General features: G+C 35.5%; 2 protein-coding genes across 2 annotated transcripts in view; both read left to right on the top strand.

Annotated features, from left to right (window-relative positions):
- The window catches only part of LOC128205760 (uncharacterized), a 51,646-nt gene extending 30,359 nt beyond the window's left edge, over positions 1-21,287 (top strand). Inside the window, exons 6-13 of the mRNA XM_052907696.1 lie at positions 1,973-2,024; positions 4,505-4,588; positions 5,017-5,093; positions 6,883-6,934; positions 15,651-15,734; positions 16,161-16,237; positions 21,059-21,218; positions 21,263-21,287. Coding sequence (XP_052763656.1) covers positions 1,973-2,024; positions 4,505-4,588; positions 5,017-5,093; positions 6,883-6,934; positions 15,651-15,734; positions 16,161-16,237; positions 21,059-21,218; positions 21,263-21,287 — 611 coding nt within the window. The remainder of the gene's footprint in view (positions 1-1,972; positions 2,025-4,504; positions 4,589-5,016; positions 5,094-6,882; positions 6,935-15,650; positions 15,735-16,160; positions 16,238-21,058; positions 21,219-21,262) is intronic.
- A 35-nt stretch (positions 21,288-21,322) lies between these two features.
- Positions 21,323-24,170, top strand: LOC128203696 (uncharacterized). Its single transcript, XM_052905225.1, has 3 exons — positions 21,323-21,423; positions 23,572-23,625; positions 23,927-24,170. Exons 1-3 carry the CDS (start codon positions 21,331-21,333, stop codon positions 24,149-24,151), a joined length of 372 nt encoding a protein of 123 aa, XP_052761185.1. The 5' UTR covers positions 21,323-21,330; the 3' UTR covers positions 24,152-24,170.
- Positions 24,171-25,926: the final 1,756 nt, after the last annotated feature.

Genomic DNA, 25,926 nt, shown 5'->3' with positions numbered 1-25,926 from the left:
TGCACATGTCGGTCGGTCGGTCGGTCGATCTATCGATTGGTTGGTAGTTCGGTCGGTCGGCCCGTCCGTCGGTAGACCAAAGCTTGTCCGAGTGATAACTCAACAATTCCTGGACGTATGGTCTATTGATTTTAGGGGTCAAAGGTCAAGGTCACAGTGACCTTTAATGGTAAAAGAATTTTAAAGCTTGTCCGAGTGATAACTCAACAATGCCTAGACCTTTGGTCATCGAACTTGATATTGAAGTTGGGCCTGACCAGAAGATGACCCCTTGAATGGTAAAAACTTGTCTGAGTGATAACTCAACAATGCCTGCACCCATGGCTCTCCAACTTTACTTGGATGTTGGGCCTGACCAGTAGATGACCCCTATTGATTTTAGGGGTCATTGGGCCAAAGGTCAAGATCACAGTGACCTTGAATGATTAAAGGTTGGCGGAGTGATAACTCAACAATGCCTGCACCAATGGCCCTCCCACTTGACTTGGATGTTGGGCCTGACCAGTAGATGACCCCTATTTATTTAGGGGTCAAAGGTCAAGGTCACAGTGACCTTGAAAGCAAACTCAACAATTCCTGGACCTATAGTCATCAAACTTGACGTAAAGGTTGGGCCTGACCAGAAGATGACCCATATTGACTTTGGGGGTCAGGGGGCCAAAGGTCAAGGTCACAGTAACCATTAATGTAAAAAAGTTAACAAATCTTCTCCCAGTGATATCTCAACAATGCCTGAACCTATGAGCATCATACTTGACATGGAAGTTCGGCCTGACCAGTAGATGACCCTTATTGATTTTAGGAGTCATCTGGTCAAAGGTCAAGGTCACAGTGACTTTGAATGCGAAAATGTTGTAAGAGTGATAATCCGACAATGCCTGCACCCATGGCCTTCAAACTTGACTTGGGGTTGCGTCTGACCTGTAGATGACCCGTTATGATTTTAGGGGTCATCTGATCAAAGGTCAAAGTCACTGACCTTGATAGCAAAAAAGCTTGTCTGTGTGATAACTTGACAATGCCCAAACCCATGGCCCTCAAACATGAAATTAAGGTTTTTGGTGACCAGCTGATGTCTCCTATGGATTTTGAGGTCATAGAGTCAAATGTCATGGTCAAAACACACTCTATCCTCACACTTTGAATGGTCATAATCTTAAAACTGCCTCAACAGCATCCAGTGTCAGTGACAAATCAGCTGTCATTTCGGTCCATGCATATTGCATTCAATTAACCACCATATAATCCTGACAACATGGCCCTCATAAAATATGTCGAGCTTGAGGTTTGACTTGAGTATTTTTGTGATATTTGGGACCATGCTCCATATTCACTCACCTCTTGAGCCAGAGTTTGTAACTCATGCAATACTCAAGACTACAAGTCTTCATTTTATTCTTCAATCTTTATTATAAGAGTAATAATGGTAAAATTGGCCAAATTATGATGTTGCAAAAACAATGTTCAACAATTTCTTACTCATTTTATGTCATTAACAAGATACTGAAGAGATGCTGCTCAAAAACCGTCCCCAATTTCTTGCAATTGCCCTTGCAGACCTGTAGCACTTGTCAATTCATCGAAATGATCGGGATATGGTCGTTAGACATTTGTAAATGTTCTTAACCACTCCTTACCAATATTAGCAACATGCTCCTAAAACTTGCAAGGAAAGCATATATATATTATATCTTCACTTTTTTCACAACATACTCGTATGTATTTGTGAGCCATTATATTTATCACAATGTATTTGGAGTGGTCGCAAGGCATTTGTAGCCATTCATTATGTCTCGTCCTTACGAATTATGTGAATATCTTTTGAATGGTTGTGAATATCTTACAGTCAATGTGAGGCTTACACATTTTTAAAGAATTTTTAGACAATATCTTGCAAAAGCCTTTTACGTAAGACTTTAGAATAGCAGCGATTGTTTTGAAAATAATTCTTGTTTGTCTTAAATATCCACAGTGCACTATGGCCCGGAAGCCAGTTCCTCCATTCCTGAGGCTGTAAGACTAAGGTTGGTGTTTTTCTTAGTTTTCTGTAAAACATTAGTTTAAGATATCTGACCCACCAAAGAGTAAATAATAAGGTCTCAGGTGCCCCTTTGTTTTTCGTGGTATCATTAAATTTTGAAAGTGTTAAATGAGTAGAAAAAAATATATTTACATAAAATAGTATAACAATACAAGCTTTTTGACCTAGAAAGATTGCGAAAAGGTTTCTTAGTTAAATGTTAAAACATTAGTTTAAGGTATCAGGCGCAGAAAAGAGTAAATAATAAGGCCTCAGGTGCCCCTTTGTTTTTCGTGGTTATCATTTCATTTTTGGGGTTGAATGTGCAGAAAGAGTAAAATAATACAACATTTAGCTATTTAACCTCGAAAGATTGTGAATTGGAAATTTCACATTCAATTTCCATCGAAATAAACAGGAATTTACAAACTGCAATAACTTTATGCATAATCTAATTTTTATCTTTAACTGATACGCAAGTAGTTAGAAAGGAATCATATTTCTTGCATACCGGTCATGTGACCAGTGCTGGAAAAACCCATCTTAAATACCCCATGTAAGATGAGTCACGAGCAACAACGCGCCACTTTTTATTTCATTTATTGTATGGTTTATGAAAGATATATTATGCCATTTCAATAAAGCGCAATCAAATATATATGCTAGCAAGACTTTTAATTAAAATTGAAATTAAATAATTGTAAAAAACACTATTTTAGTTATTTATAATTACTGCGCTCTATGACGTCAGTAAACAACGTCGCACCCGCTTTTTGGTGTAATTGTACAAATGTTTGTTTTCTACGTCATTTTTTTCTCAAATTGATAAATTTAGATATATGCAAGAAAAATATCAATCATGTTTTTCCGGTTTGGATTGAAAAATCCGACCCGCAGGCATGCTGCGTGGCCGGTAACTTGGCAAGCCTCGTTACCAGCTTGTGCACATGCCCTCGGGTTGGATTTTTCAATCCGTACCCGAAACACATGATAGATACTTATAATACGTCTAAGCTTCCAATTGGTACTAAACTTATATGGTCATTAGGCTTTAATACTTTAAATTATGGTTTAAAATGGAGGTATATATATATATATATGCACCACTTAGTTATTTTGTGGGTCAGATTCCTTAATGTATTTATGTTTTATGGTAATTATTAAATACAGAACTGGTGCCACAAAGGTTCATATTGATATGATTGTCATGTTACATTCCAAAACACATACACAAATGTTTCATATTTTCTGAGTTTTCACTATTTCTGATTTTCTGATAATCTTCATATATTATAAGTTTAAGAAAAAGATTTCAGAATGTATAAGATTTACTGTTTGTTTTCAGCACCATCAGTGCCATGCATTGTGACTTTACATGTTATAGGCATTTTTGTCTCTGGCAACATCTGTGCCATGCATTGTGACTTAACATGTTATAGGCATTTTTGTCTCTGGCAACATCTGTGCCATGCAATGTGACTTAACATGTTATAGGCATTTTTGTCTCTGGCACCATCTGTGCCATGCATTGTTACTTAACATGTTGTAGGCATTTTTGTCTCTGGCACCATCTGTGCCATGCAATGTTACTTAACATGTTATAGACATTTTTGTCTCTGGCACCATCTGTGCCATGCATTGTTACTTAACATGTTATAGACATTTTTGTCTCTGGCACCATCTGTGCCATGCATTGTTACTTAACATGTTATAGACATTTTTGTCTCTGGCACCATCTGTGCCATGCAATGTTACTTAACATGTTATAGACATTTTTGTCTCTGGCACCATCTGTGCCATGCATTGTTACTTAACATGTTATAGGCATTTTTGTCTCTGGCACCATCTGCGCCATGCATTGTTACTTAACATGTTATAGACATTTTTGTCTCTGGCAACATCTGCGCCATGCATTGTGACTTAACATGTTATAGACATTTTTGTCTCTGGCACCATCTGTGCCATGCATTGTTACTTAACATGTTATAGGCATTTTTGTCTCTGGCACCATCTGTGCCATGCATTGTTACTTAACATGTTATAGGCATTTTTGTCTCTGGTAACATCTGTGCCATGCAATGTGACTTAACATGTTATAGACATTTTTGTCTCTGGCACCATCTGTGCCATGCATTGTTACTTAACATGTTATAGGCATTTTTGTCTCTGGCACCATCTGTGCCATGCAATGTTACTTAACATGTTATAGACATTTTTGTCTCTGGCACCATCTGTGCCATGCAATGTTACTTAACATGTTATAGACATTTTTGTCTCTGGCACCATCTGTGCCATGCAATGTTACTTAACATGTTATAGACATTTTTGTCTCTGGCACCATCTGCGCCATGCATTGTGACTTAACATGTTATAGACATTTTTGTCTCTGGCACCATCTGTGCCATGCATTGTTACTTAACATGTTATAGACATTTTTGTCTCTGGTGCCATCTGTGCTATGAACTGTGTCTTGACTTGTTTTAGGCAAAAGGAGAGTGCGGAGAAAGTCATAAAGGAGGCCAAGGCCCACTGGAAGAAACAGATGGATCTCTGGGACGCAACACAGAGGTTGGATGAAGTTTTAGTTACCTACAAGATACTATTATATTTAACCCTCATGTCATTTTCAATAGATCTTCATGAAATGTATGTGTGTTCTTATGTTTTGAGTAAAAAACAGTAAAATGTACATGTATAGAACATAAGAAATAGATAGCTTGTAAACCAAATTAGTGTTCCCTTACTGCCTTACTATTTTTACAAAAATAAATACTGGTGTAGGTTTAGAAGCGCAAGTCAGTGTTCCTAATAAGAACCGCAGCTGCCAGCCAAAATGGATAGTTCAAATGGCAATAGGGCTGGTTCAAATTTGGAAAAATTTGTGAATTTTAAGTACAAAAAATAGTAGCTGGTCAGTAACTACTATTTGAGACGGTTCAACCGAAACTTATTCAAAACCTTGAGCCAAGTTCTAGGAATGCTTTTTTTTATTTCAGCACTGGCTCCATGGCCCAGCTGCAGGACAGCCCCAAGGATGACATTGCCTCCACAACACAGGACAATGACACTTCAGGTAATAAATTATGTGTATCTTCTTTAACCCAAACAAATCAGATTTTCATATAATGGAATGACTACAAGTTACTTACATGTTCATACCTGTATTTGCCGTGATTATTTCTCCCCTTCGACTGAAAGGGAGATAAACTGTAAACGTCTGGGCCTGACCAGAAGATGACCCTTTGAATGGTAAAAGGTTGTCTGAGTGATAACTCGACAATGCCTGCACCCATGGCTCTCAAACTTTACTTGGAGGTTGGGCCTGACCAGTAGATGACCCCTATTCATTTTAGGGGTCAAAGGTCAAGGTCACAGTGACCTTGAAAGCAAACTCAACAATTCCTGGACCTATGGTCATCAAACTTGACGTAAAGGTTTGGCCTGACCAGTAGATGACCCCTATTGACTTTGGGGGTCAGCGGGCCAAAGGTCAAGGTGAAGGTCACAGTAACCTTTAATGTAAAAAAGTTAACAAATCTTCTCCCATTGATATCTCAACAATGCCTGAACCTAATGATCATCATACTGGACATGGAAGTTCGGCCTGACCAGTAGATGACCCTTATTGATTTTAGGAGTCATCTGGTCAAAGGTCAAGATCACAGTGACCTTGAATGCGAAAATGTTGTAAGAGTGATAATCCGACAATGTCTGCACCCATGGCCCTCAAACTTGAGTTGGGGTTGCATCTGACCTGTAGATGACCCGTTATGATTTTAGGGGTCATCTGGTCAAAGATCAAGGTCACTTTGACCTTGATAGCAAAAAAGCTTTTCTGTGTGATAACTTGACAATGCCCGAACCCATGGCCCTCAAACATGACATTAAGGTTTTTGGTGACCAGCTGATGACTCCTATGGATTTTGAGGTCATAGAGTCAAATATCATGGTCAAAACACACTCTATCCTCACACTTTGAATGGTCATAATCTTAAAACAGCCTCAACAGCATCCAATGTCAGTGACAAATCAGCTGTCATTTCGGTCCATGCATATTTCATTCAATTATCCACCATATAATCCTGACAACATGGCCCTGGGGGTGGGGGGGGGGCATAATGTTTGACAAACATCTCTTGTTGTGATCTTATGTTGTAAAATATGTCGAGCTTGAGGTTTGACTTGAGTATTTTTGTGATATTTGGGACCATGCTCCATATTCACTCACCTCTTGAGCCAGAGTTTGTAACTCATGCAATACTCAAGACTACAAGTCTTCATTTTATTCTTCAATCTTTATTATAAGAGTAATAATGGTAAAATTGGCCAAATTATGATGTTGCAAAAACAATGTTCAACAATTTCTTACTCATGTTATGTCATAAACAAGTTAATCTAGAGATGCTGCTCAAAAACCATCCCCAATTTCTTGCAATTGCACTTGCCAATTCATCGAAATGATTGGGATATGGTCGTTAGACATTCTTAAATGTTCTTAACCAATTCTTACCATTTGTTTATTGTTCCAAATATTAGCAACATGCTCCTAAAACTTGCAAGGAAAGCATATATATATTATATCTTCACTTTTTTCACAACATACTCGTATGTATTTGTGAGCCATTATATTTATCACAATGTATTTGGAGTGGTCGCAAGGCATTTGTAGCCATTCATTATGTCTCGTCCTTACGAATTATGTGAATATTTTTTGAATGGTTGTGAATATCTTACAATCAATGCTAGGCTTAGGCATTTTAAAAACAAATTTGGACAATATATTGCAAAAGTCTTTTAAGTAAGACTTTAGACTAGCAGCAATTGTTTTGAAAATAATTCTTGTTTGTCTTAAATATCCACAGTGCACTATGGCCCGGAAGCCAGTTCCTCCATTGCTGAGGCTGTAAGACTAAGGTTGGTGTTTTTCTTAGTTTTCTGTTAAAACATTAGATTAAGGTATCTGACCCACCAAAGGGTAAATAATAAGGCTTTAGGTGCCCCTTTGTTTTTCGTGGTATCATTAAATTTTGAAAGTGTTTAATGAAAAATATATCTACATAAAATAGTATAATAATACAAGCTTTTTGACCTAGAAAGATTGCGTAAAAGTTTCTTAGTTAAATGTTAAAACATTAGTTTAAGGTATCAGGCGCACAAAAGAGTTAATAATAAGGCCTCAGGTGCCCCTTTGTTTTTCGTGGTTATCATTTCATTTTTGGGGTTAAATGTGCAGAAAGAGTAAAATAATACAAAATTAAGCTATTTAACCTCGAAAGATTGTGAATTGGTAATTTCACATCCAATTTCCATCGAAATAAACAGGAAATTTACAAACTGCAATAACTTTATGCATAATCTAATTTTTATCTTTAACTGATACGCAAGTAATTAAAAAGGAATCATATTTCTTGCATACCGGTCATGTGACCAGTGCTGGAAAAACCCATCTTAAATACCCCATGTAAGATGAGTCACGCGCAACAACGCGCCACTTCTTATTTCATTTATTGTATGGTTTATGAAAAATATATTATGCCATTTCAATAAAGGGCAATCAAATATATGCTAGCAAGACTTTTAATTAAAATTGAAATTAAATAATTGTAAAAAACGCTATTTTAGTTATTTATAATTACTGCGCTCTATGACGTCAGTAAACAACGTCGCACACGTTTTTTGGTGTAATTGTACAAATGTTCGTTTTCTACGTCATTTTTTCCACAAATTGATAAATTTAGATATATGCAAGAAAAATATCAATCATGTTTTTCCGGTTTGGATAAAAAAATCCGACCCTCGAGCATGCTGTGTGGCCGGTAACTTGGCAAGCCTCGTCACCAGCTTACGCACGTGCCCTCGGGTTGGATTTTTCAATCCGTACCCGAAACACATGATAGATACTTATAATACGTCTAAGCTTCCAATTGGTACTAAACTTATATGGTCATTAGGCTTTAATACTTTAAATTATGGTTTAAAATGGAGGTATATATATATATGCACCACTTAGTTATTTTGTGGGTCAGATTCCTTAATGTATTTATGTTTTATGGTAATTATTAAATACAGAACTGGTGCCACAAAGGTTCATATTGATATGATTGTCATGTTACATTCCAAAACACATACACAAATGTTTCATATTTTCTGAGTTTTCACTATTTCTGATTTTCTACTAATCTTCATATATTATAATTATTTTTATATCAATTTAAAAAGGATAAAATATTCTTTTCATTGGTGGAATTATTTAGTAGTTATTTACAATAAAAAGTGCATAAATTCGGAATAAAGTGTGCATTGTGCGTATAAATTCATATACATGGATGTTATATTCTGTTAACTAAATGTACCTGGATTATAATAGTGACAGGTGGTGAACAATAGAAGGATTACAGTGTATTGTTTGACCGTCGCTTCTCACCGGTAGATAGCAGAGGTATACAAAGGAACTGCAGTGATGTTGTTATAAGCATCAGTTGACTTTGCTAGAGTGAGCGATTACATGTTTGACCATCATTTGTACATATATGTACATGAACAGTATTTCCTACCCGATCTATGGTAAACAATTTGGGCCAAAATGGGTATTGATGTATCACTGTATAGAATCCGCATTGGTTGTTTCCCACCCAGGAAAAAGCGTACCACAGTCAAAAGTAAATCCAGATATGACAGATATTGCAAAGGAACTGATATCCATTTATTGACTTTTGTATGTGGTATATTCACAATAGTGACACTTCTGTCTATGTATGGCGTCTGTCATGGAGTATGCTTGCTCGAATCATACCAGCATAACATTGTAGCATATTGCGACCCCTGTGCTACCCAAGGCGACTACTACAACGTTCATACCCATACTTCTTCAACGTCTAGCAGCAACAACTTGCATTATCACAATGTTGCTGTTCAGCTATTGTGGTTGTGCGGCGACGTCGAGACCAACCCTGGACCAGTTACCGACGAAGGCGAGGCGCGTATTCTTGAGGCTATTAATGGTGTCATGGCTGAGCTGCTTACAGTTAAGACAGAGATCAACAGTGTGAAGACCCATATCCAAGGAGTTGAAGATAAATGTGATCATGCATTAAATGAAATTAAAACGCTGAAAGTAGATTATGGTTGTATGAAAAATGATCTTTCCGAGATAAAGCACGACATTGATGAAATGAAACAGCATTCTGAAAATTTACAGTTAGATATTGATCAAGTGAATGAGAATACTGAGAGAAATACAGATGCTATGAATGAAGTTCAACAGAGTATCGAAATGCTTGAACGAGATGCGATCAAATCTAATATGAGGATTTTTAATTTGCCCTTGTCTGAATCAGCGTCTATTAAAGAGGTTAAATCTTCTATTATAGAAAATGTTCTAAATGCTGCTAGTCCCAATGATATTTGGATCGCTGATGATTTAAAATATGTCAAATGTATTGGCGATGTGAAAGATGGTAGACAGCTGTTAACCGTAGTTACATTTAGTTATGATGATGATAAGTATAGGATTTACAAAGGCAGAGATGAATTACGTAAGCATGATGTACGCGTTGGTGATGATTTAACAGTAAAACAACGCCATCAGTTGAAAACTCTCAAGTCTAAAGGCAAGGTTGGATATTTCTTTCGTGGTGAATTGAGAACTATGGATAGTAAAACGGACCATGCTGGCAAAACAGAACGTGCAGTTAAACAAGCATGAAGAATGCTAGATCAACCGGCCCAATCAACGACTGGAGATTATGCCTCGGACAATACTAATGTTGAAATGGGCGAAGCTGAAAGTATAACGGACACACATATGCCACCTATTATATAGGACGGCGGCCAAGGCCAGGGCAATAGTTATTCGGATTTGAAAATAATATCCTGGAACATTGATGGTCTTAAAAGCAAGTGTTATGATGAAGATTTTATCAGTTACTTTAAAAACTTCGATATAGTATGTTTTATTGAAACGTGGATAGAAAGCGAATCTGAAATTCCAGTATTTGGAAGTGGTTTTAAATCATATTTTTGTCCAGCAATACGAAATAGTACACGTGGCCGCGCAATGGCAGGTATAATTATATATTACAGAAATGAATATCAACGTTATATCTCGAGAATATATGAAGAATGTGACTTTGCCATATTTCTTAAAGTTGACAAGACATCTGTAAGGCTGCTTGAAGATCTTATCATTTGCTTTGCATATATACCACCTATTAATTCTCCATTTTATGAAGGTAAAGATAACTCTGGTGTTGACCTACTAGAGAGCACGTTACGTGAATATGATATTCAGACTAGTGAAAGCTTCTTACTTATGGGAGATCTTAATGCGCGTACTGGAGATCGAATGGACTATTTTACTTTTGATAGGAATATACCAGAATTGCAAACAGTAGAGGATTTATTAGACGATTCACATATGTCCCCACGTGTATCAAATGATAAACATGTTAATAACTTTGGTGTAAAGCTTATTGACTTTTGTAAAGTGAATACACTCAGAATAGCAAATGGTAGACTATTTAAGGATCAGAATGTCGGAGATTTTACATTCGTTAACCATAATGGTTGCAGTGTTATAGACTATTTGCTGTATACGGATAATATAGTTAAATCTATAAATGACTTCGGGATTGAAACTCGTTCTGAATCCAGTCATTTACCTATTCGAGTACATCTTAAATGTTATACATGTAACTCAGATCATCATACAACCGCCACTTCAAATATAAAACAGAAATATGTATTCAATCAGAAGAATTGTAATGCGTTTGAAGAGAAACTGTCATATTTATTTACTGATGAACTTTATAATGAAATTGACTCTTTGCTTGAAAGCCAGTTAACTGATATAGATACGCTAGTGTCTACTGTAACTGATTTGATAAAGGAATGCAGTCAGACTTGTTTAAAGACATTTAAAAGTACACAACAGAAAAGTAGTAATTGGTTTAATAATACATGTAAAACATTAAAGTATAAGAAGCAGCGGGCACTGAGAATGTTTCGTCGTGATAGAACAAATGTCAACTTATCAGCCTATTTAATAGCGAAAAACGAGTATAGGGAATATTGTAAAACTGAAAAGGACAATTTTAATAGTAATGTACTGATAAATCTTGAAAGTAGCTGCTCTGATGGTCAGACATTTTGGCAAAAATTTAAACGTCTTGTTAATAAACAATCCAGAAGAGAAAATATATCTATCGATCAATGGAAAGATCATTTTGAAGGTCTCTTTCAGAGTTTGACTCTCGAAGATAGTGAATTACCATATCCAGATGATGTATATACAGGTGAATTAACGGATGCACTTTTTAATGACTCTATCACGGACGATGAAATTATAGCCGTTATTAAAGATATGAAAAAGGGTAAAAGTGGAGGTAGCGATGAATTAGTACCAGAATGTTTTATATATAGCCTGAATTACTTACTGCCTGTTTTGCGAAAATTATTCAATCGAATATTTTCTACTGGAACATACCCAAGTCAATGGCGTGAGACAATTATTATTCCATTATACAAAAAAGGTGATCCTGATGTAACTGACAATTATCGAGGCATCTCATTGTTGAATGTTATGGGCAAAATATACACTGGCATTATAAATAGGCGCCTTACATTTTTCATTAATATATTTAATAGGCTAAGTGAAAATCAATCAGGTTTCAGAGAAGGATACCGGACTGTCGACAATGCATTTATATTGCATTCTCTTGTTAATAAACAATTATCTACACTTGGTAAAAAGTTATACGTGGCCTATGTGGACTTCCAAAAAGCATTTGATGTTGTAAACAGAGTCAAGTTATTTAATGTCATGTCGACCAACGGTATACATGGAAAACTTTATTCCTCATTTCGAGCTATGTATTTGTCAGTGAAGGGGAGGGTTCGCGCAAATCATGGAACATTGTCTGAAAGTTTTAACTGCCCTCTTGGTTTGAGGCAAGGATGTATAGCGTCACCTGTTTTATTCATTCTCTTCATAAATGAATTTATCAAGCTTATTGAACCTCCGGCATTTAATGGTATACAGCTATTTCCAGACACTACCCAGATAAACTCTGTGTTCTTTGCAGATGACTTGGCTTTGCTTGCTGACACTCCGTGTGGTCTACAACGCCTTTTAAATGCACTAAGTGAATTTTGTTATCAGTTTGGTTTAAATGTCAATATTAAGAAAACTAAAATTATGGTTTTTAAGAATGGAGGTACCTTGTCTAAATTTGAGAAGTGGAACTATAGAGGGAAGTTATTAGATGTTGTAAATGATTTTACATATGTCGGGGTACTACTTACAAGACAATTATCTTTAAATAGGATGGCGTCAGATCAAGCTTTAAAATCAAAACGAGTGTTGCTAACTGTTTTATCTAGACTATATGACTATGGACAAATGAATAAATCTACATTTTTCAAAATATTTGATACTAAAGTTGTCCCAATCTTGTTATATGGTGCAGAAATTTGGGGTGCAGAAAGGATGGTACCAACAGAACAAGTACAACTATATGCCTGCAAACGTTATATGTGCATACCAAAACATACGATGAACTTTCCGGTGCTTGGTGATTGCGGACGTTTTCCCATGTTTATTATCGCTATAAAGCGTGTTTTGAAATATTGGATGAGAATAATTAAACTTCCTAATTATAGATTTGTTAGGAAAGCATATGATTTATTATATTTGCAAGACCAAATTGGCAACAGAAATTGGGTAACCAATGTAAGGAACATTTTATGTCAAAATGGTTATAACTATGTGTGGTTAGAGCAAAATGTGAACAATGAAAAACTGTTTATATCACGTATTATACAAACATTGAAAGACCAGTACTTGCAGGAATGGCGTTCTGCAGTTATTGACAGTCCTAAGTTAACTTATTACTCTTTGTTCAAAGATAATTTGTGTCATGAAAATTATTTAGACATTGTAAAAATAAGAAAAATTAGAAATGCGATGGCATGTTTCCGTTGTTCTTCTCATGACTTAGAAATCGAAAGGGGTAGATATATAAGCACCCCAAGGGACAGACGCATATGCAAACTCTGCAATATAGAACCAGAAACTGAGTACCATTTTATGTTTAAGTGCCAACACTACAATGATTTAAGGTTGAAATACCTGCCTAGTAAATATTATACTGATCCCACTGTTAACAAATTTACTGTACTGATGTCTTCAAGAAATGAACAAATTGTATTAAATGTATCTATGTTCATATTTTATGCTATGAAATATAGGAAGTTGTATTTAACAGATAATAATTAAATGCATAATGTTATATATGTGCCTTTATGTATACTTTTGTTGTGTATTAGAAAAAATGTTTTCTTAACAGTTGGAAATATACATGGTATATCACGAGCATTACAGTAGTAGTACTCTATATGTTGAAGCATTTTAGTCATGTATTTAGTTTCCCTCATTTCATGTATTATTAATGGCATTATTTTAGATTCATAATTGTGACCATAGTTTGAAAATTACCATACTATTTTAGTATCTAGTACTATCTACCATCAGATTGTCTTGAATTTAATACCTAATATTATAATATTTCGACTCAGAGATCCACATAGTAATGCTACAAAGGTCATAAATATGATTTGATGCAATATAATACACTTTTTATGTTGAAGTAAGCCAAATGTTTTATATATTAATATATATATATATATATGTCTTAAATATATATTGTTTCCTATTGACAATCTATTTTTTCGTTTCGAATAGGCTGTCGGGTAAAGGATATAATTCCATGCAGTAATTGTGTCTTACCGTTAAGGTTATGTTGTCATAGTTGGTGTCTTATCAGGTTATATACTTTTTATGACATGTGTTCTAGTAAAATAACAATAAGACAAGATAAGTCTTGTTTTCAACAATACCATTTACAAATTTTCATATTTATAATCATGGAAAATCAATATGTGTATATGTCTGTAAATTTACTTAAACAACATTAAACAACCTAATTACAATTGTTATTATATTTGCGTTACAATGTCATGCATTAGTGTCCGTTCTTTAATGTAAAAATCTTTTGTTTTTGTTTTAACAATTCCTCTTCACCATATCTATATAATTGCATTAAATTGAATGTTGTTTTATATTGTTGAATGTATATTGTATGTATATCCAGACAAACAATTTGAGCATATTATACTAGTATTAAAATACAAACACCTTAGTTGTACAATTAAAATCTCTTAAGTATTGGTAAATGTATTATAATTATATTCCTGGCATCTAAATACGTAATTAACAGATATATAATAATTAATTATTGATAAGACTTGGTTGATTCACATAGTCAATTCTAATAACTTTTATTTGACAGTTCTAACATTATTTGTTTATTTTTGAACCATGTTTATTATCAACTATTATTTGCTTGCATGTAATATTTGTGTTAAGCTGTATCTTAGAAGTTTGAATATTAACATTGTCATAACCCTTTTCCACTCATTGTGTACATATATGTATCTGTATAATATGTTGTCTTGGGCCGGAGGCCTTTATCAATTAAATAAATTGAATTGATATAAGTTTAAGAAAAAGATTTCAGAATGTATAAGATTTACTGTTTGTCTCCAGCACCATCAGTGCCATGCATTGTGACTTTACATGTTATAGGCATTTTGTCTCTGCTGCCATCTGTGTCATGCATTGTGACTGCATGTTATAAGCATTTTTGTCTATGGCACCATCAGTGCCATGCACTGCGACTTAAAGTGTTATAGGCATTTTTGTCTCCAGCACCATCAGTGCCATGCATTGTGACTTTACATGATATAGGCATTTTGTCTCTGCTCCATCTGTGCCATGCATTGTGACTTAACCAGTGTTATAGGCATTTTTTGTCTCTGGCAACATCGGCGCCATGCATTGTGACTTAACATGTTATAGGCATTTTTGTCTCAAACAGCATCTGCGCCATGCATAGTGACTTAACATGTTATAGGCATTTTGTCTCTGCTCCATCTGTGCCATGCATTGTAATTTAACAAGTGTTATAGGCATTTTTGTCTCTGACACCATCTGCGCCATGGATTGTGACTTAATATGTTATAGGCATTTTTGTCTCTGGCAACATCTGCGCCATGCATTGTGACTTAACATGTTATAGGCATTTTTGTCTCAGGGACAATCTGCACTGTGCATTGTTACTTAACATGTTATAGGCATTTTTGTGTCAGGGACAATCTGCGCCGTGCATTGTTACTTAACATGTTATAGACATTTTTGTCTCAGGGACAATCTGCGCCGTGCATTGATACTTAACATGTTATAGACATTTTTGTCTCAGGGACAATCTGCGCCCTGCATTGTTACTTAACATGTTATAGGCATTTTTGTCTCAGGGACAATCTGCGCCGTGCATTGATACTTAACATGTTATAGGCATTTTTGTCTCAGGGACAATCTGCGCCGTGCATTGTTACTTAACATGTTATAGACATTTTTGTCTCTGGTGCCATCTGTGCCGTGCGTTGTGTCTTAACAATATTATAGGCATTTTTGTCTCTGGCGCTATCTGTGCCATGCATAGTGTCTTAACATTATAGGCATTTTTGTTTCTGGCGCCATCTGTGCTATGAATTGTGTCTTGACTTGTTTTAGGCAAAAGGAGAGTGCGGAGAAAGTCATAAAGGAGGCCAAGGCCCACTGGAAGAAACAGATGGATCTCTGGGACGCAACACAGAGGTTGGATGAAGTTTTAGTTATCTACAAGATACTATTATATTTAATCCTCATGTCATTTTCAATAGATCTTCATGAAATGTATGTGTGTTCTTATGTTTTGAGTAAAAAACAGTAAAATGTACATGTATAGAACATAAGAAATAGATAGCTTGTAAACCAAATTAGTGTTCCCTTACTGCCTTACTATTTTTACAAAAATAAATACTGGTGTAGGTTTAGAAGCGCAAGTCAGTGTTCCCAATAAGAACCAGCTGCCAGCCAAAATGGATAGTTCAAATGGCAATAGGGCTGGTTCAAATTTGGAAAAATTAGTGAATTTTAAGTACAAAAAATAGTAGCTGGTCAGTAACTACTATTTGAGACGGTTCAACCGAAACTTATTGAAAACCTTGAGCCAAGTTCTAGGAATGCTTTTTTTTATTTCAGCACTGGCTCCATGGCCCAGCTGCAGGACAGCCCCAAGGATGACATTGCCTCCACAACACAGGACAATGACACTTCAGGTAATAAATTATGTGTATCTTCTTTAACCCAAACAAATCAGATTTTCATATAGTGTAATGACTACAAGTTACTTACATGTTCATACCTGTATTTGCCATGATTATTTCTCCCCTTCGACTGAAAGGGAGATAAACTGTAACCGTCGTTATCATTTCTCCCCTTCGTCTGAAAGGGAGACAAACTGTAATTGTCATTATCATTTCTCCCCTTCGACTGAAAGGTAGATAAACTGTAACCGTTGTTATCATTTCTCCCCTTCGACTGAAAGGGAGACAAACTGTAATTGTCATTATCATTTCTCCCCTTCGACTGAAAGGGAGACAAACTGTAATTGTCATTATCATTTCTCCCCCCCTGACTGAAAGGGTGACAAACTGTTATAGTCATCATATTATATCTCCCTTTCAACTGAAAGGGAGACAAACTAATCGTCATTATTTCTCCCCTTCCTCTGAAAGGGAGACAAACTGTAATCGTCATTATTTCTCCCCTTCCTCTGAAAGGGAGACAAACTGTAATCGTCATTTTATCTCCCCTTCCTCTGAAAGGGAGACAAACTGTAATTGTCATTATCATTTCTCCCCCCTGACTGAAAGGGTGACAAACTGTTATAGTCATCATATTATATCTCCCATTAAACTGAAAGGGAGAAAAACTGTAATTGTCATTATTTCTCCCCTTCCTCTGAAAGGGAGACAAACTGTAATCGTCATTATTTCTCCCCTTCCTCTGAAAGGGAGACAAACTGTAATCGTCATTTTATCTCCCCTTCCTCTGAAAGGGAGACAAACTGTAATTGTCATTATCATTTCTCCCCCCTGACTGAAAGGGTGACAAACTGTTATAGTCATCATATTATATCTCCCTTTCAACTGAAAGGGAGACAAACTAATCGTCATTATTTCTCCCCTTCCTCTGAAAGGGAGACAAACTGTAATCGTCATTATTTCTCCCCTTCCACTGAAAGGGAGACAAACTGTAATCGTCATCATTTCTCCCCTTCCACTGAAAGGGAGACAAACTGTAATCGTCATTATTTCTCCCCTTCCACTGAAAGGGAGACAAACTGTAATCGTCATTATCATTTCTCCCCTTCCACTGAAAGGGAGACAAACTGTAATCGTCATTATTTCTCCCCTTCCTCTGAAAGGGAGACAAACTGTAATTGTCATTATCATTTCTCCCCTTCCACTGAAAGGGAGACAAACTGTAATCGTCATTATTTCTCCCCTTCCTCTGAAAGGGAGACAAAATGTAATCGTCATTATCATTTCTCCCCTTCCACTGAAAGGGAGACAAACTGTAATCGTCATTATTTCTCCCCTTCCCCTGAAAGGGAGACAAACTGTAATCGTCATTATTTCTCCCCTTCCTCTGAAAGGGAGACAAAATGTAATCGTCATTATCATTTCTCCCCTTCCACTGAAAGGGAGACAAACTGTAATCGTCATTATTTCTCCCCTTCCTCTGAAAGGGAGACAAAATGTAATCGTCATTATCATTTCTCCCCTTCTACTGAAAGGGAGACAAGCTGTAATTGTCATTATTGCAAGATTTACAACTTAGGCATTTCAAAATTGTGCTAAAAGCTTTACTATAGTTGTATTGGCAAAAACGTGCTCATCTTTTGCAAAAGTTTTGCTTTTAATAGAAAAGGGCAGTTTTGAAAAAAACCCAGCTTATGCGAAAAAACTATTTTTGGAAAAAAATGCAGCTTTTGGTGGTATTTGGCCAAACATAGAGCGCAAAGAGTTATCAGTAACGCACAGAACCTTGTTTTTTCATTAAAGAGTGCAGCTCTTTTTTTTTCAAGAAAAGCACATGTTTAGAGAACTTTTTGCAATAATGCACCAGTCAATTGTTACCACATCCCCCCACCTCAGGTCCGGGGAATAAACCGGGGATAGCAGGGGAAATGGGCTGTGTTTTTACCTTCATTGTGGCCAGGCAGTGACTGGTAAATGCGGCAGCTTTTGTCTTTTGCGGGGATTTTACCAGCAGTTTGTTTCAGCAGGGTAGGAATTTTGCCAGGGCTTGGCGTGACCATAAGGTCAAAGTCCCCGCTATTCCCTAGACCTAGGGGTGTGTGTGTGTGTGTGGGGGGGGGGGGGGGGTTACAATTGACTGCTGCATAATAGACTGCTTGTGCTATACTGGTCTAAAAAAGTGTAGTTTTTTGCGAAGAGCTGAGTTTTTTTTACTATATAAGTGTGGAAACCTCGTTTTTTACATAAAAAGCACAGCTTTTGCGAAGAACTGAGATTTTTACTAGAAAAGCACAGCTTTAGCAAACAAACTTCGTTTTTTTTTCAGTAAAAAGTACTGATGAGATGATACAGTCCTCACCTGATACGATAAGTATCGATGAAACAACATGCCGATTCGATATTTACCAATACAGTACAAAATCTTGATGAACCAGAATAGTAATAGCCATTTCACTTGTAAAACTTATAACTATTGAAATATTTTCTAACATTATTGTGACATTCTTGTGATAAGATTTTCACAAGAAACAAATAAATGAAATGTGTTTGATAAAGGAAGATCTGACAGTTAATAGATCTTTATTTCTTTGACTATTTCTAAACTTGTATTACATCAGCTACAATTTCTCTGAGATATTTGTTACCATAAAACATTTAGAATAAACAAAGATGTTTATCTGATCTGTTTCTTGTTTGTCTCATGGCGTTGTTTCCCCGGGTCCAATCACTGTTGATTCCACTCCTGTCATCGTTGTAACCCCTTCAATCGTGGCTGTTTACATTATGTTGCCTTTATTTCAGACCCGTCAATATAACCACTAAAATCACCATTATTTACTACCCTGTTGTTGTTGTTGTTGATGTAACTCATATTATTGTTAACGCTCTTCTTGTTGTCGTCGTTTTTATTTCCTGTCTGTGGTCCTTTAAACTGCTCGCTACCACATTTATAAAACTGGTTTCGACGTTAACATCCTCTATCTGCGAAGAACTTCGACATTACTAGAAAGTACTAATCATTTTAATTATCTATTTATTTCGTGTCTATGTTTTTCACTTTGTTGTTAATTTGTCGTCGGCATGTCTACTCGGATAACATCACTGATGACTATGACTCCCCATGCTTCATTCAAAACATACTTTTGGTAATTCGAAACAATTTTTTTTTATGTCGTTCTACTTGAAATTTGTACCGAGTAACGTGACGGTACACCCTTTTGCTTCAAAAATTTGGTTAAGTCACACTTATTGATGTGACGGGTCAAGCCATAATGCAGCCGTGATAGGGCAGGGGCAGACCATTACAAATTCAACAAAAATAACAGGAAAGTAAGCTATGAAGCCTCTTCTTGACGTCTTTGGACCAACTTATTTTGTGATACACTGAGCTTGTATATCGATGCTTATTGGCAATGGCAGGTATCGATACAGTCTTGATAATCTCTGTATCGTCTCATCCCTATTAAAAAGGACAGCTTTTGTGAATATCTACACCTTTTCCTGGAAAAGCTCAGCTTTAGCAAAGATTTACTTAGCTTTCCCTTTTTAGGGGAATTTTCAATATCACTATAAAAAAGCAGCTCCTAAATTATAAAAGTTGTGCTTGCAGAAAAGGCAAAAAACTCCTTTAAAAAAAGCTCGAACTATTTTAAACAAAAAGACATTTAATCAAAATGTATCCCAGGTATAACAATGCTGCTATCATTATTATAATACTTCCTTGTGTTGCCGTTTTATTAAAGTCAGTGATTTCTAACAGCTATGTTATTTAAAACAGTGTAAACTCACTAAAACATGGAAGATCATTAACGGCTGTTTAGGTGTTATTAACAGGGAATTTCTCAATTCTAGTACCTTATTGATTTACCATTACTGGTAGGCCATCTGGCAGATGGCAGTTTTATTACACCTAGGAAAAAAACACTTATAAGTTATAATGCCTAAAGTGTAAATGTTCTTATTCATGGAAAGGGTAATATTAATTGTACAAAAATTGTATGTATGATAATATCTTGATATTTCATTCAATCTAAAATATTTAGGATAAAAACAAAACAATAAAGTCATTAATTAACATCACTAGTGAGTTTTAAAACTACACTAACTTCATTTCACTGTCATTTTTTAGCTCTTAACTTACCGAATACCAGAAGAGCTTACATGTATGTAATGGCGCTGTGCCTGTCATCCATGTCTCTGTAACAATTGCTTGTGAATGTAATAATGGTCTTCAGCTTTGATTATATTTCAATCAAACTTATACAGTAGCTAGATAGCCATGAGAGCTCGATTCCTGTTGTTAACCAGCCAGATCTGCTTATGCATCCTTGTAAATGTCAAAATTAGCCAAGTGAAAATTATGTTATAAGGGAGACAACCTGTACTGAGAAAGTGCAATTGTTCTTTGTATTACTTCCCTCGCCCTTGTTAAAGCGGTAAGACAGGTTATAGAGTACTATAATTGAGCTTGTGAACACAATAGAGCCTTCATTCATTTCATGATGTTTACTTACATTTTATATACAATAGTTAGAACTATTGACTAAATCACAGTTCTTAATAAAAACCAGCCAGATCAGCTCATGCATGACTGGATTATCGCCCATGAAATTGTCAAAAAATACTATTATACGGCCGGCTTCATGAAACTTAGACAGTAGTCAATATTGATGAGACCTCGGTTTCTTTTGAAAACCAGAACGATCCAACAAGGCTGGATTATGGCCCTTGATATTGGAAATAGTTCTAAAAAAAATCATTTCTGTGTATTTTTTTCCCTCCTTTATTTGAGTTTGGACTAAAGGGGCAATCTACAGCCTATTATGTTTTCAGAGAGACAGTACACGCCTTCATACTTGGCAACCGCTACAGTAAACTTGCTGAACACAGGAGCTGGGTCATTCTCATCCAGCCTTGGATGGCTAAAGGAGAACGCCACCAACATCAAGAACATGACCACTACAGCAAACATGCTCCAGACAGGATCAGCATGGTTAAATGACAAGGCCACCAACATCAAGGACATGACCACTACAGCAAACATGCTCCAGACAGGATCTAGGTCATTAGCATGGTTAAATGACAAGGCCACCAACATCAAGAACATGACCACTACAGCAAACATGCTCCAGACAGGATCTAGGTCATTAGCATGGTTAAATGACAAGGCCACCAACATCAAGGACACCCTTATTGCTGTGAGTAAAAGGAGAATTTTTCTCTTTACAATCTTAACATATTCCATCCATAACAACGGGAAATTCCTGATCTCAAATTAAGTCATTATTTTAACTTAATTTTCTTCCCAGGGACCTCATATTTGAAAGTAGTATGATGATCAAATTGGATTCAATCTCTACACGGATGCATTGTTTATTTATACTGGAGGTAAAATGAAATTGCTCGAAACAGTGTTAAGTTTTAAAGGGGCTGTACTCCGTATGATGAAATAGCGAAAAAATAAAATTGTCCAAAACTGACATAAACTTGGTATCGATGTATACATTGCATTGAAACTTACTAACTGAAGTACAACATAATTTACAATTTATTTATTTTCCTTATGCGTGATTGGCTAGTTGATGTTATCACGTGATATTACCAAGTTAGGTATATAGCTGGAATATTCCAAATGTTTAGGGTAGCACAATGGATACAACACTGGACTGCAATTTTGGCGACACTGGTTCAAACCCGGTCACTGACTCGATTTTACATTTTGGTATTTTGTTTACAATTTATGATATCAAAGAGTAAAACATTTTATTAAATAATTGTCCTGAGATTCGTTACAGATAAAAACTTATTTTGGTGCCAATCTGGTATACAGTCCCTTTAAATACGCATTTTTTCCCAATTTAAAACAAAGTTCAAATGATTACAAATTGAAATGATAACAATTTTCTTCAAATATTAAATGAATGTTGAATAAAAGGTTGCATTGTTGTTATTTAGCTGTTTATTATATTTAAAATTCTTAATTTTTATTTTATGCTTGCCAGTGATTCATAGACATTAATCAGTGAAATAAAATAGATTTTTCACTGTATTGAAATTTTAGCTCCTCTCTGTTCCAAATCAAACATTAGCGGGCACAGGACTGGGACACAATTTTGAACGACATCATTTCCAAAATGATAAGTGTGCATACAAATTGGCACGTTTTCTAATGACATTTAACTCCAATTTTAGGCATATAAGAAAAAAAAAATGTTTCAGAGTATAAGATAGCAATATATTTCACCTTGTGAACACTAATAGTGAATATTTCACTCATGGCTATAGATGCCTCGTGACTGACGTAAAATATAAATTTTGGTGCTTACTCGGTGAAATATATCATGATCTTACACTGAAACAAACAATTATCCTCTATATATTTTCAGATCAGTTTAGCACACTATTTGAAACAGTAGTAAAATTTATGACTTAATAATAATTGATTTTTACATTTATCAAAAATGCATTGTCCCATATATTTTTGTGGAGGTTTACACACAGTGAATATTGCAAGCTTAAGGTATATCAAATAAATATTTTGCTCCCCTAAAAGCACCAGCAAAGGCATAATGCTCTGCAACCTTAAAGTGTGTGTGTGGGGAGGGGGGTGGGGGGGTTGCTCTAGTGGCCCCTGGCCCCAGCTTAATATATCAACAATATATAAGCCTTTACAGATGATGGTGGCTCATGTACGGTACATAATTTTGTCATTCAGGCTGATATTTGGAAATGAGTTTTTTTGCATTAGCGACCTCCACAAGTGCTCCACTGAACATTGTCAGCTTTGCTATGTATAAACCTTTCTGATAATAGTTTTTATGCATGGTTGAATTCCGAAACTATTGGGCATAAGCAACCATGACAAGACATCATCTTGTCTGGTTTGGTTAAGCTTTAAGGTTAAGGTCACATAAAGTCTTGTGGCAAATAAGGCTTAAACTGCACTCTCACAGATATACCATTTTTACAACTTTTTTTATTTCTTATCTTGGAAAGAGCAAATTTTGGCGTAAATATCTGCAAACCAATGTCGAGTGACTGATATAAGATTGCTGACAAAAATCAGATCGTAGATTTTCATATTTCCGTTCGAAAAGAGTTTTAAAATGGACTAACGGTTTAAGAAAAATGCATTAAACATCAATTTTTGACCTTAAATGTGTGAGAGTGCAGCTTTAATTTCCCTAATGTTGTGGTTAAAAATATATAATATTTTTTATACGATCCTTTGTCAAAGTGGCGTGCTGGGGCAGTCATGACCTATGTGATAGCTCTAGTTACATCAATTTTCACAAATCTATGCTTTGACTGACATCAGGCCACCTATTGGTATCATTATTTTTCAGGCAAATGGACGAAACATGACTCGGCTTATGTCAACTGAATTAACATCTGAAAGGGTAATTCAAACATTTTACTTAAAACATATATTGCCAATTTTGGCCAACAGATTATATGTTTAAATTAACTGTTGCAAATTGAATTTGAATAAATTGTTTTACTTAATTATTTATAGTTCTGGAAAAACATGTAATCCATAGGAGTATGTATATAATAATTGATGTAAAGAAATAAAGCCAACTTTGAATAAAAAAATTCTGAGCATTGTTATGTTTAAATAAAGTAATGACATTACATACATAGCATGACTGTCTTTAATGTGAACTTTTTTTAGGTCATTCAACTCGGTTCTGTTTGCAGATGAAGACAGCAGCGGTTGTTGCCGCCTCAATTGCCGTGCCCACCCTTGTGGCAGCCACAAGTCTGTATGTGAGCTCCATCGATGCCCGTGAATGCCTGCATGATGATGAAATGGGCTTCATGACCCAGATACGCATGACCTTGGGCTTTTATGTGCCCCCACCATGCCCAGAGCCCACTTGGCTGGAGGCTGCATCCGCCTTCATCCAGGGGCTTTTCTTGTAGTTATATGGAAGAATTTCAAAATGAGGAGAAAGATTTAAAAAAGTAGATAGTTATAAAACACAAAATAATGAAATACACAAAATCTTTTAAAACAAATCTTGAAGAAGAATGAAAAAAGGAGGCAAGTGAAAAATAAATGGAAAGCTATACTTTCATGAAAACATAAAGAATAGAATGAAAAAATGTTGAAAATGAAGGAAATCTGAAAGAAAAAATAGGTGTGAGAGTGTATGTGTATACTTTTGATGTATATCTAAAAAAAAACTAAAAAAAAACTATAAAATCTGCCAAAATACCAAAAAAAAAAACCATATTGTGTCTTTGTATGTATAATTTTTATTGCATGTACCGGATATATTTTTGTTTTGTGTGTACATTTTTATTGTCTGTATGTATAATTTGTTTGTATGTATATTATGTATATTTTGCTATGTCATTGTATTGTTTAACTTTGTATAAATTGTATATATGCATACTTTGTGTTCAAGTTTTATGATTTGCCATAAGAAAACAGTTTTTAAGGCGATGAATGCACTTTGCTGTCTGTTCATAACTTCAATGTCTGATGATGACTGGATGATATATTTTTGTGTCGCCTGAAAAGATGACATATAGGGGTTACTTTTGTCGGTGGCGGCTGTGGCGTCGGCGGCGGCGGCGTCCGAGTCCCATTTTCACTTGTCCGGGGTATATTTCCTAAACTATTAGTGGTGTCAACTTAAAATTTTAAAATTTCATATGTAGATATATCTAATTGAGGGCAAGTGCAGTGCACAAGAACTGTTACTCTTGCTTCCATATTTTTAAAGTTATTGCTCTTTGTTATTTTTCATGCTTAAAGTTTTGTCCGGGGCATATCTTGTAGAATATAAGAGTTATCAACTTGAAACTTCATATGTAGATAGATCTCATGGAGGGCAAATGCAGTGCATAATAACAGTAACTCTTGCTTTCTTAGTTTTAAAGTTATTGCCCTTTGTTAATTTTCATGCTTAAATGGATTGGTTCCCTAAAATATAGCACAAGGTCAATTAAAACAAAATATAAATTGATCTGGGGAGCTACACAGTTTAAATTATTAGGTTTAACTTTTGATGTAGATCTTAGCAAAATGATAGAATTAAATTTTACTAGCAAACTAGAAAAGGTGAAGATATGTATCAGTTATTGGAAAAGAAGGAAGTTAACTCCAATTGGAAAGATCACTGTTGTAAAATCATTGTTATTACCCATTTTTACACATCTTTTTATGTCATTGCCAAACCCTAGTACACATGTGTTCAATAAAATCATAAACATGTTCTATGATTTCATTTGGGATGGACCCCATAAGATAAAAAACTCTGTTTTAGTAAAAGAGTACAGTAATGGAGGTCTAGAAATGATAGATGTTGTAGCATATTGTAATAGCTTAAAACAATTTTCATGCTTAAAGTTTTGTCCGGGGCATATCTTGAAGAATATAAGAGTTATCAACTTGAAACTTCATATGTAGATAGATCTCATCGAGGGCAAGTGCAGTGCACAATAACAGTAACTCTAGCTTTCTTAGTTTTAAAGTTATTGCCCTTTGTTAATTTTCATGCTTAAAGTTTTGTCGGGGCCTATCTTGAAAAATATAAGAGGTATCAACTTGAAACTTCATAGCTAAATAGATCTCATTAAGGGCAAGTGCAGTGCACAAGAACCGTTACTCTTGCTGCCATATTTTTAGAGTTATTGCCCTTTGTTAATTTACTTGCTTAGGTTTTGTCCGTGGCATATCTCGTAAACTA

The sequence above is a fragment of the Mya arenaria genome, chromosome 2 (assembly GCF_026914265.1).
Source record: "Mya arenaria isolate MELC-2E11 chromosome 2, ASM2691426v1".
Classification (NCBI taxonomy): domain Eukaryota; kingdom Metazoa; phylum Mollusca; class Bivalvia; order Myida; family Myidae; genus Mya; species Mya arenaria.
This window is presented reverse-complemented; position numbering and strand designations above follow the sequence as displayed.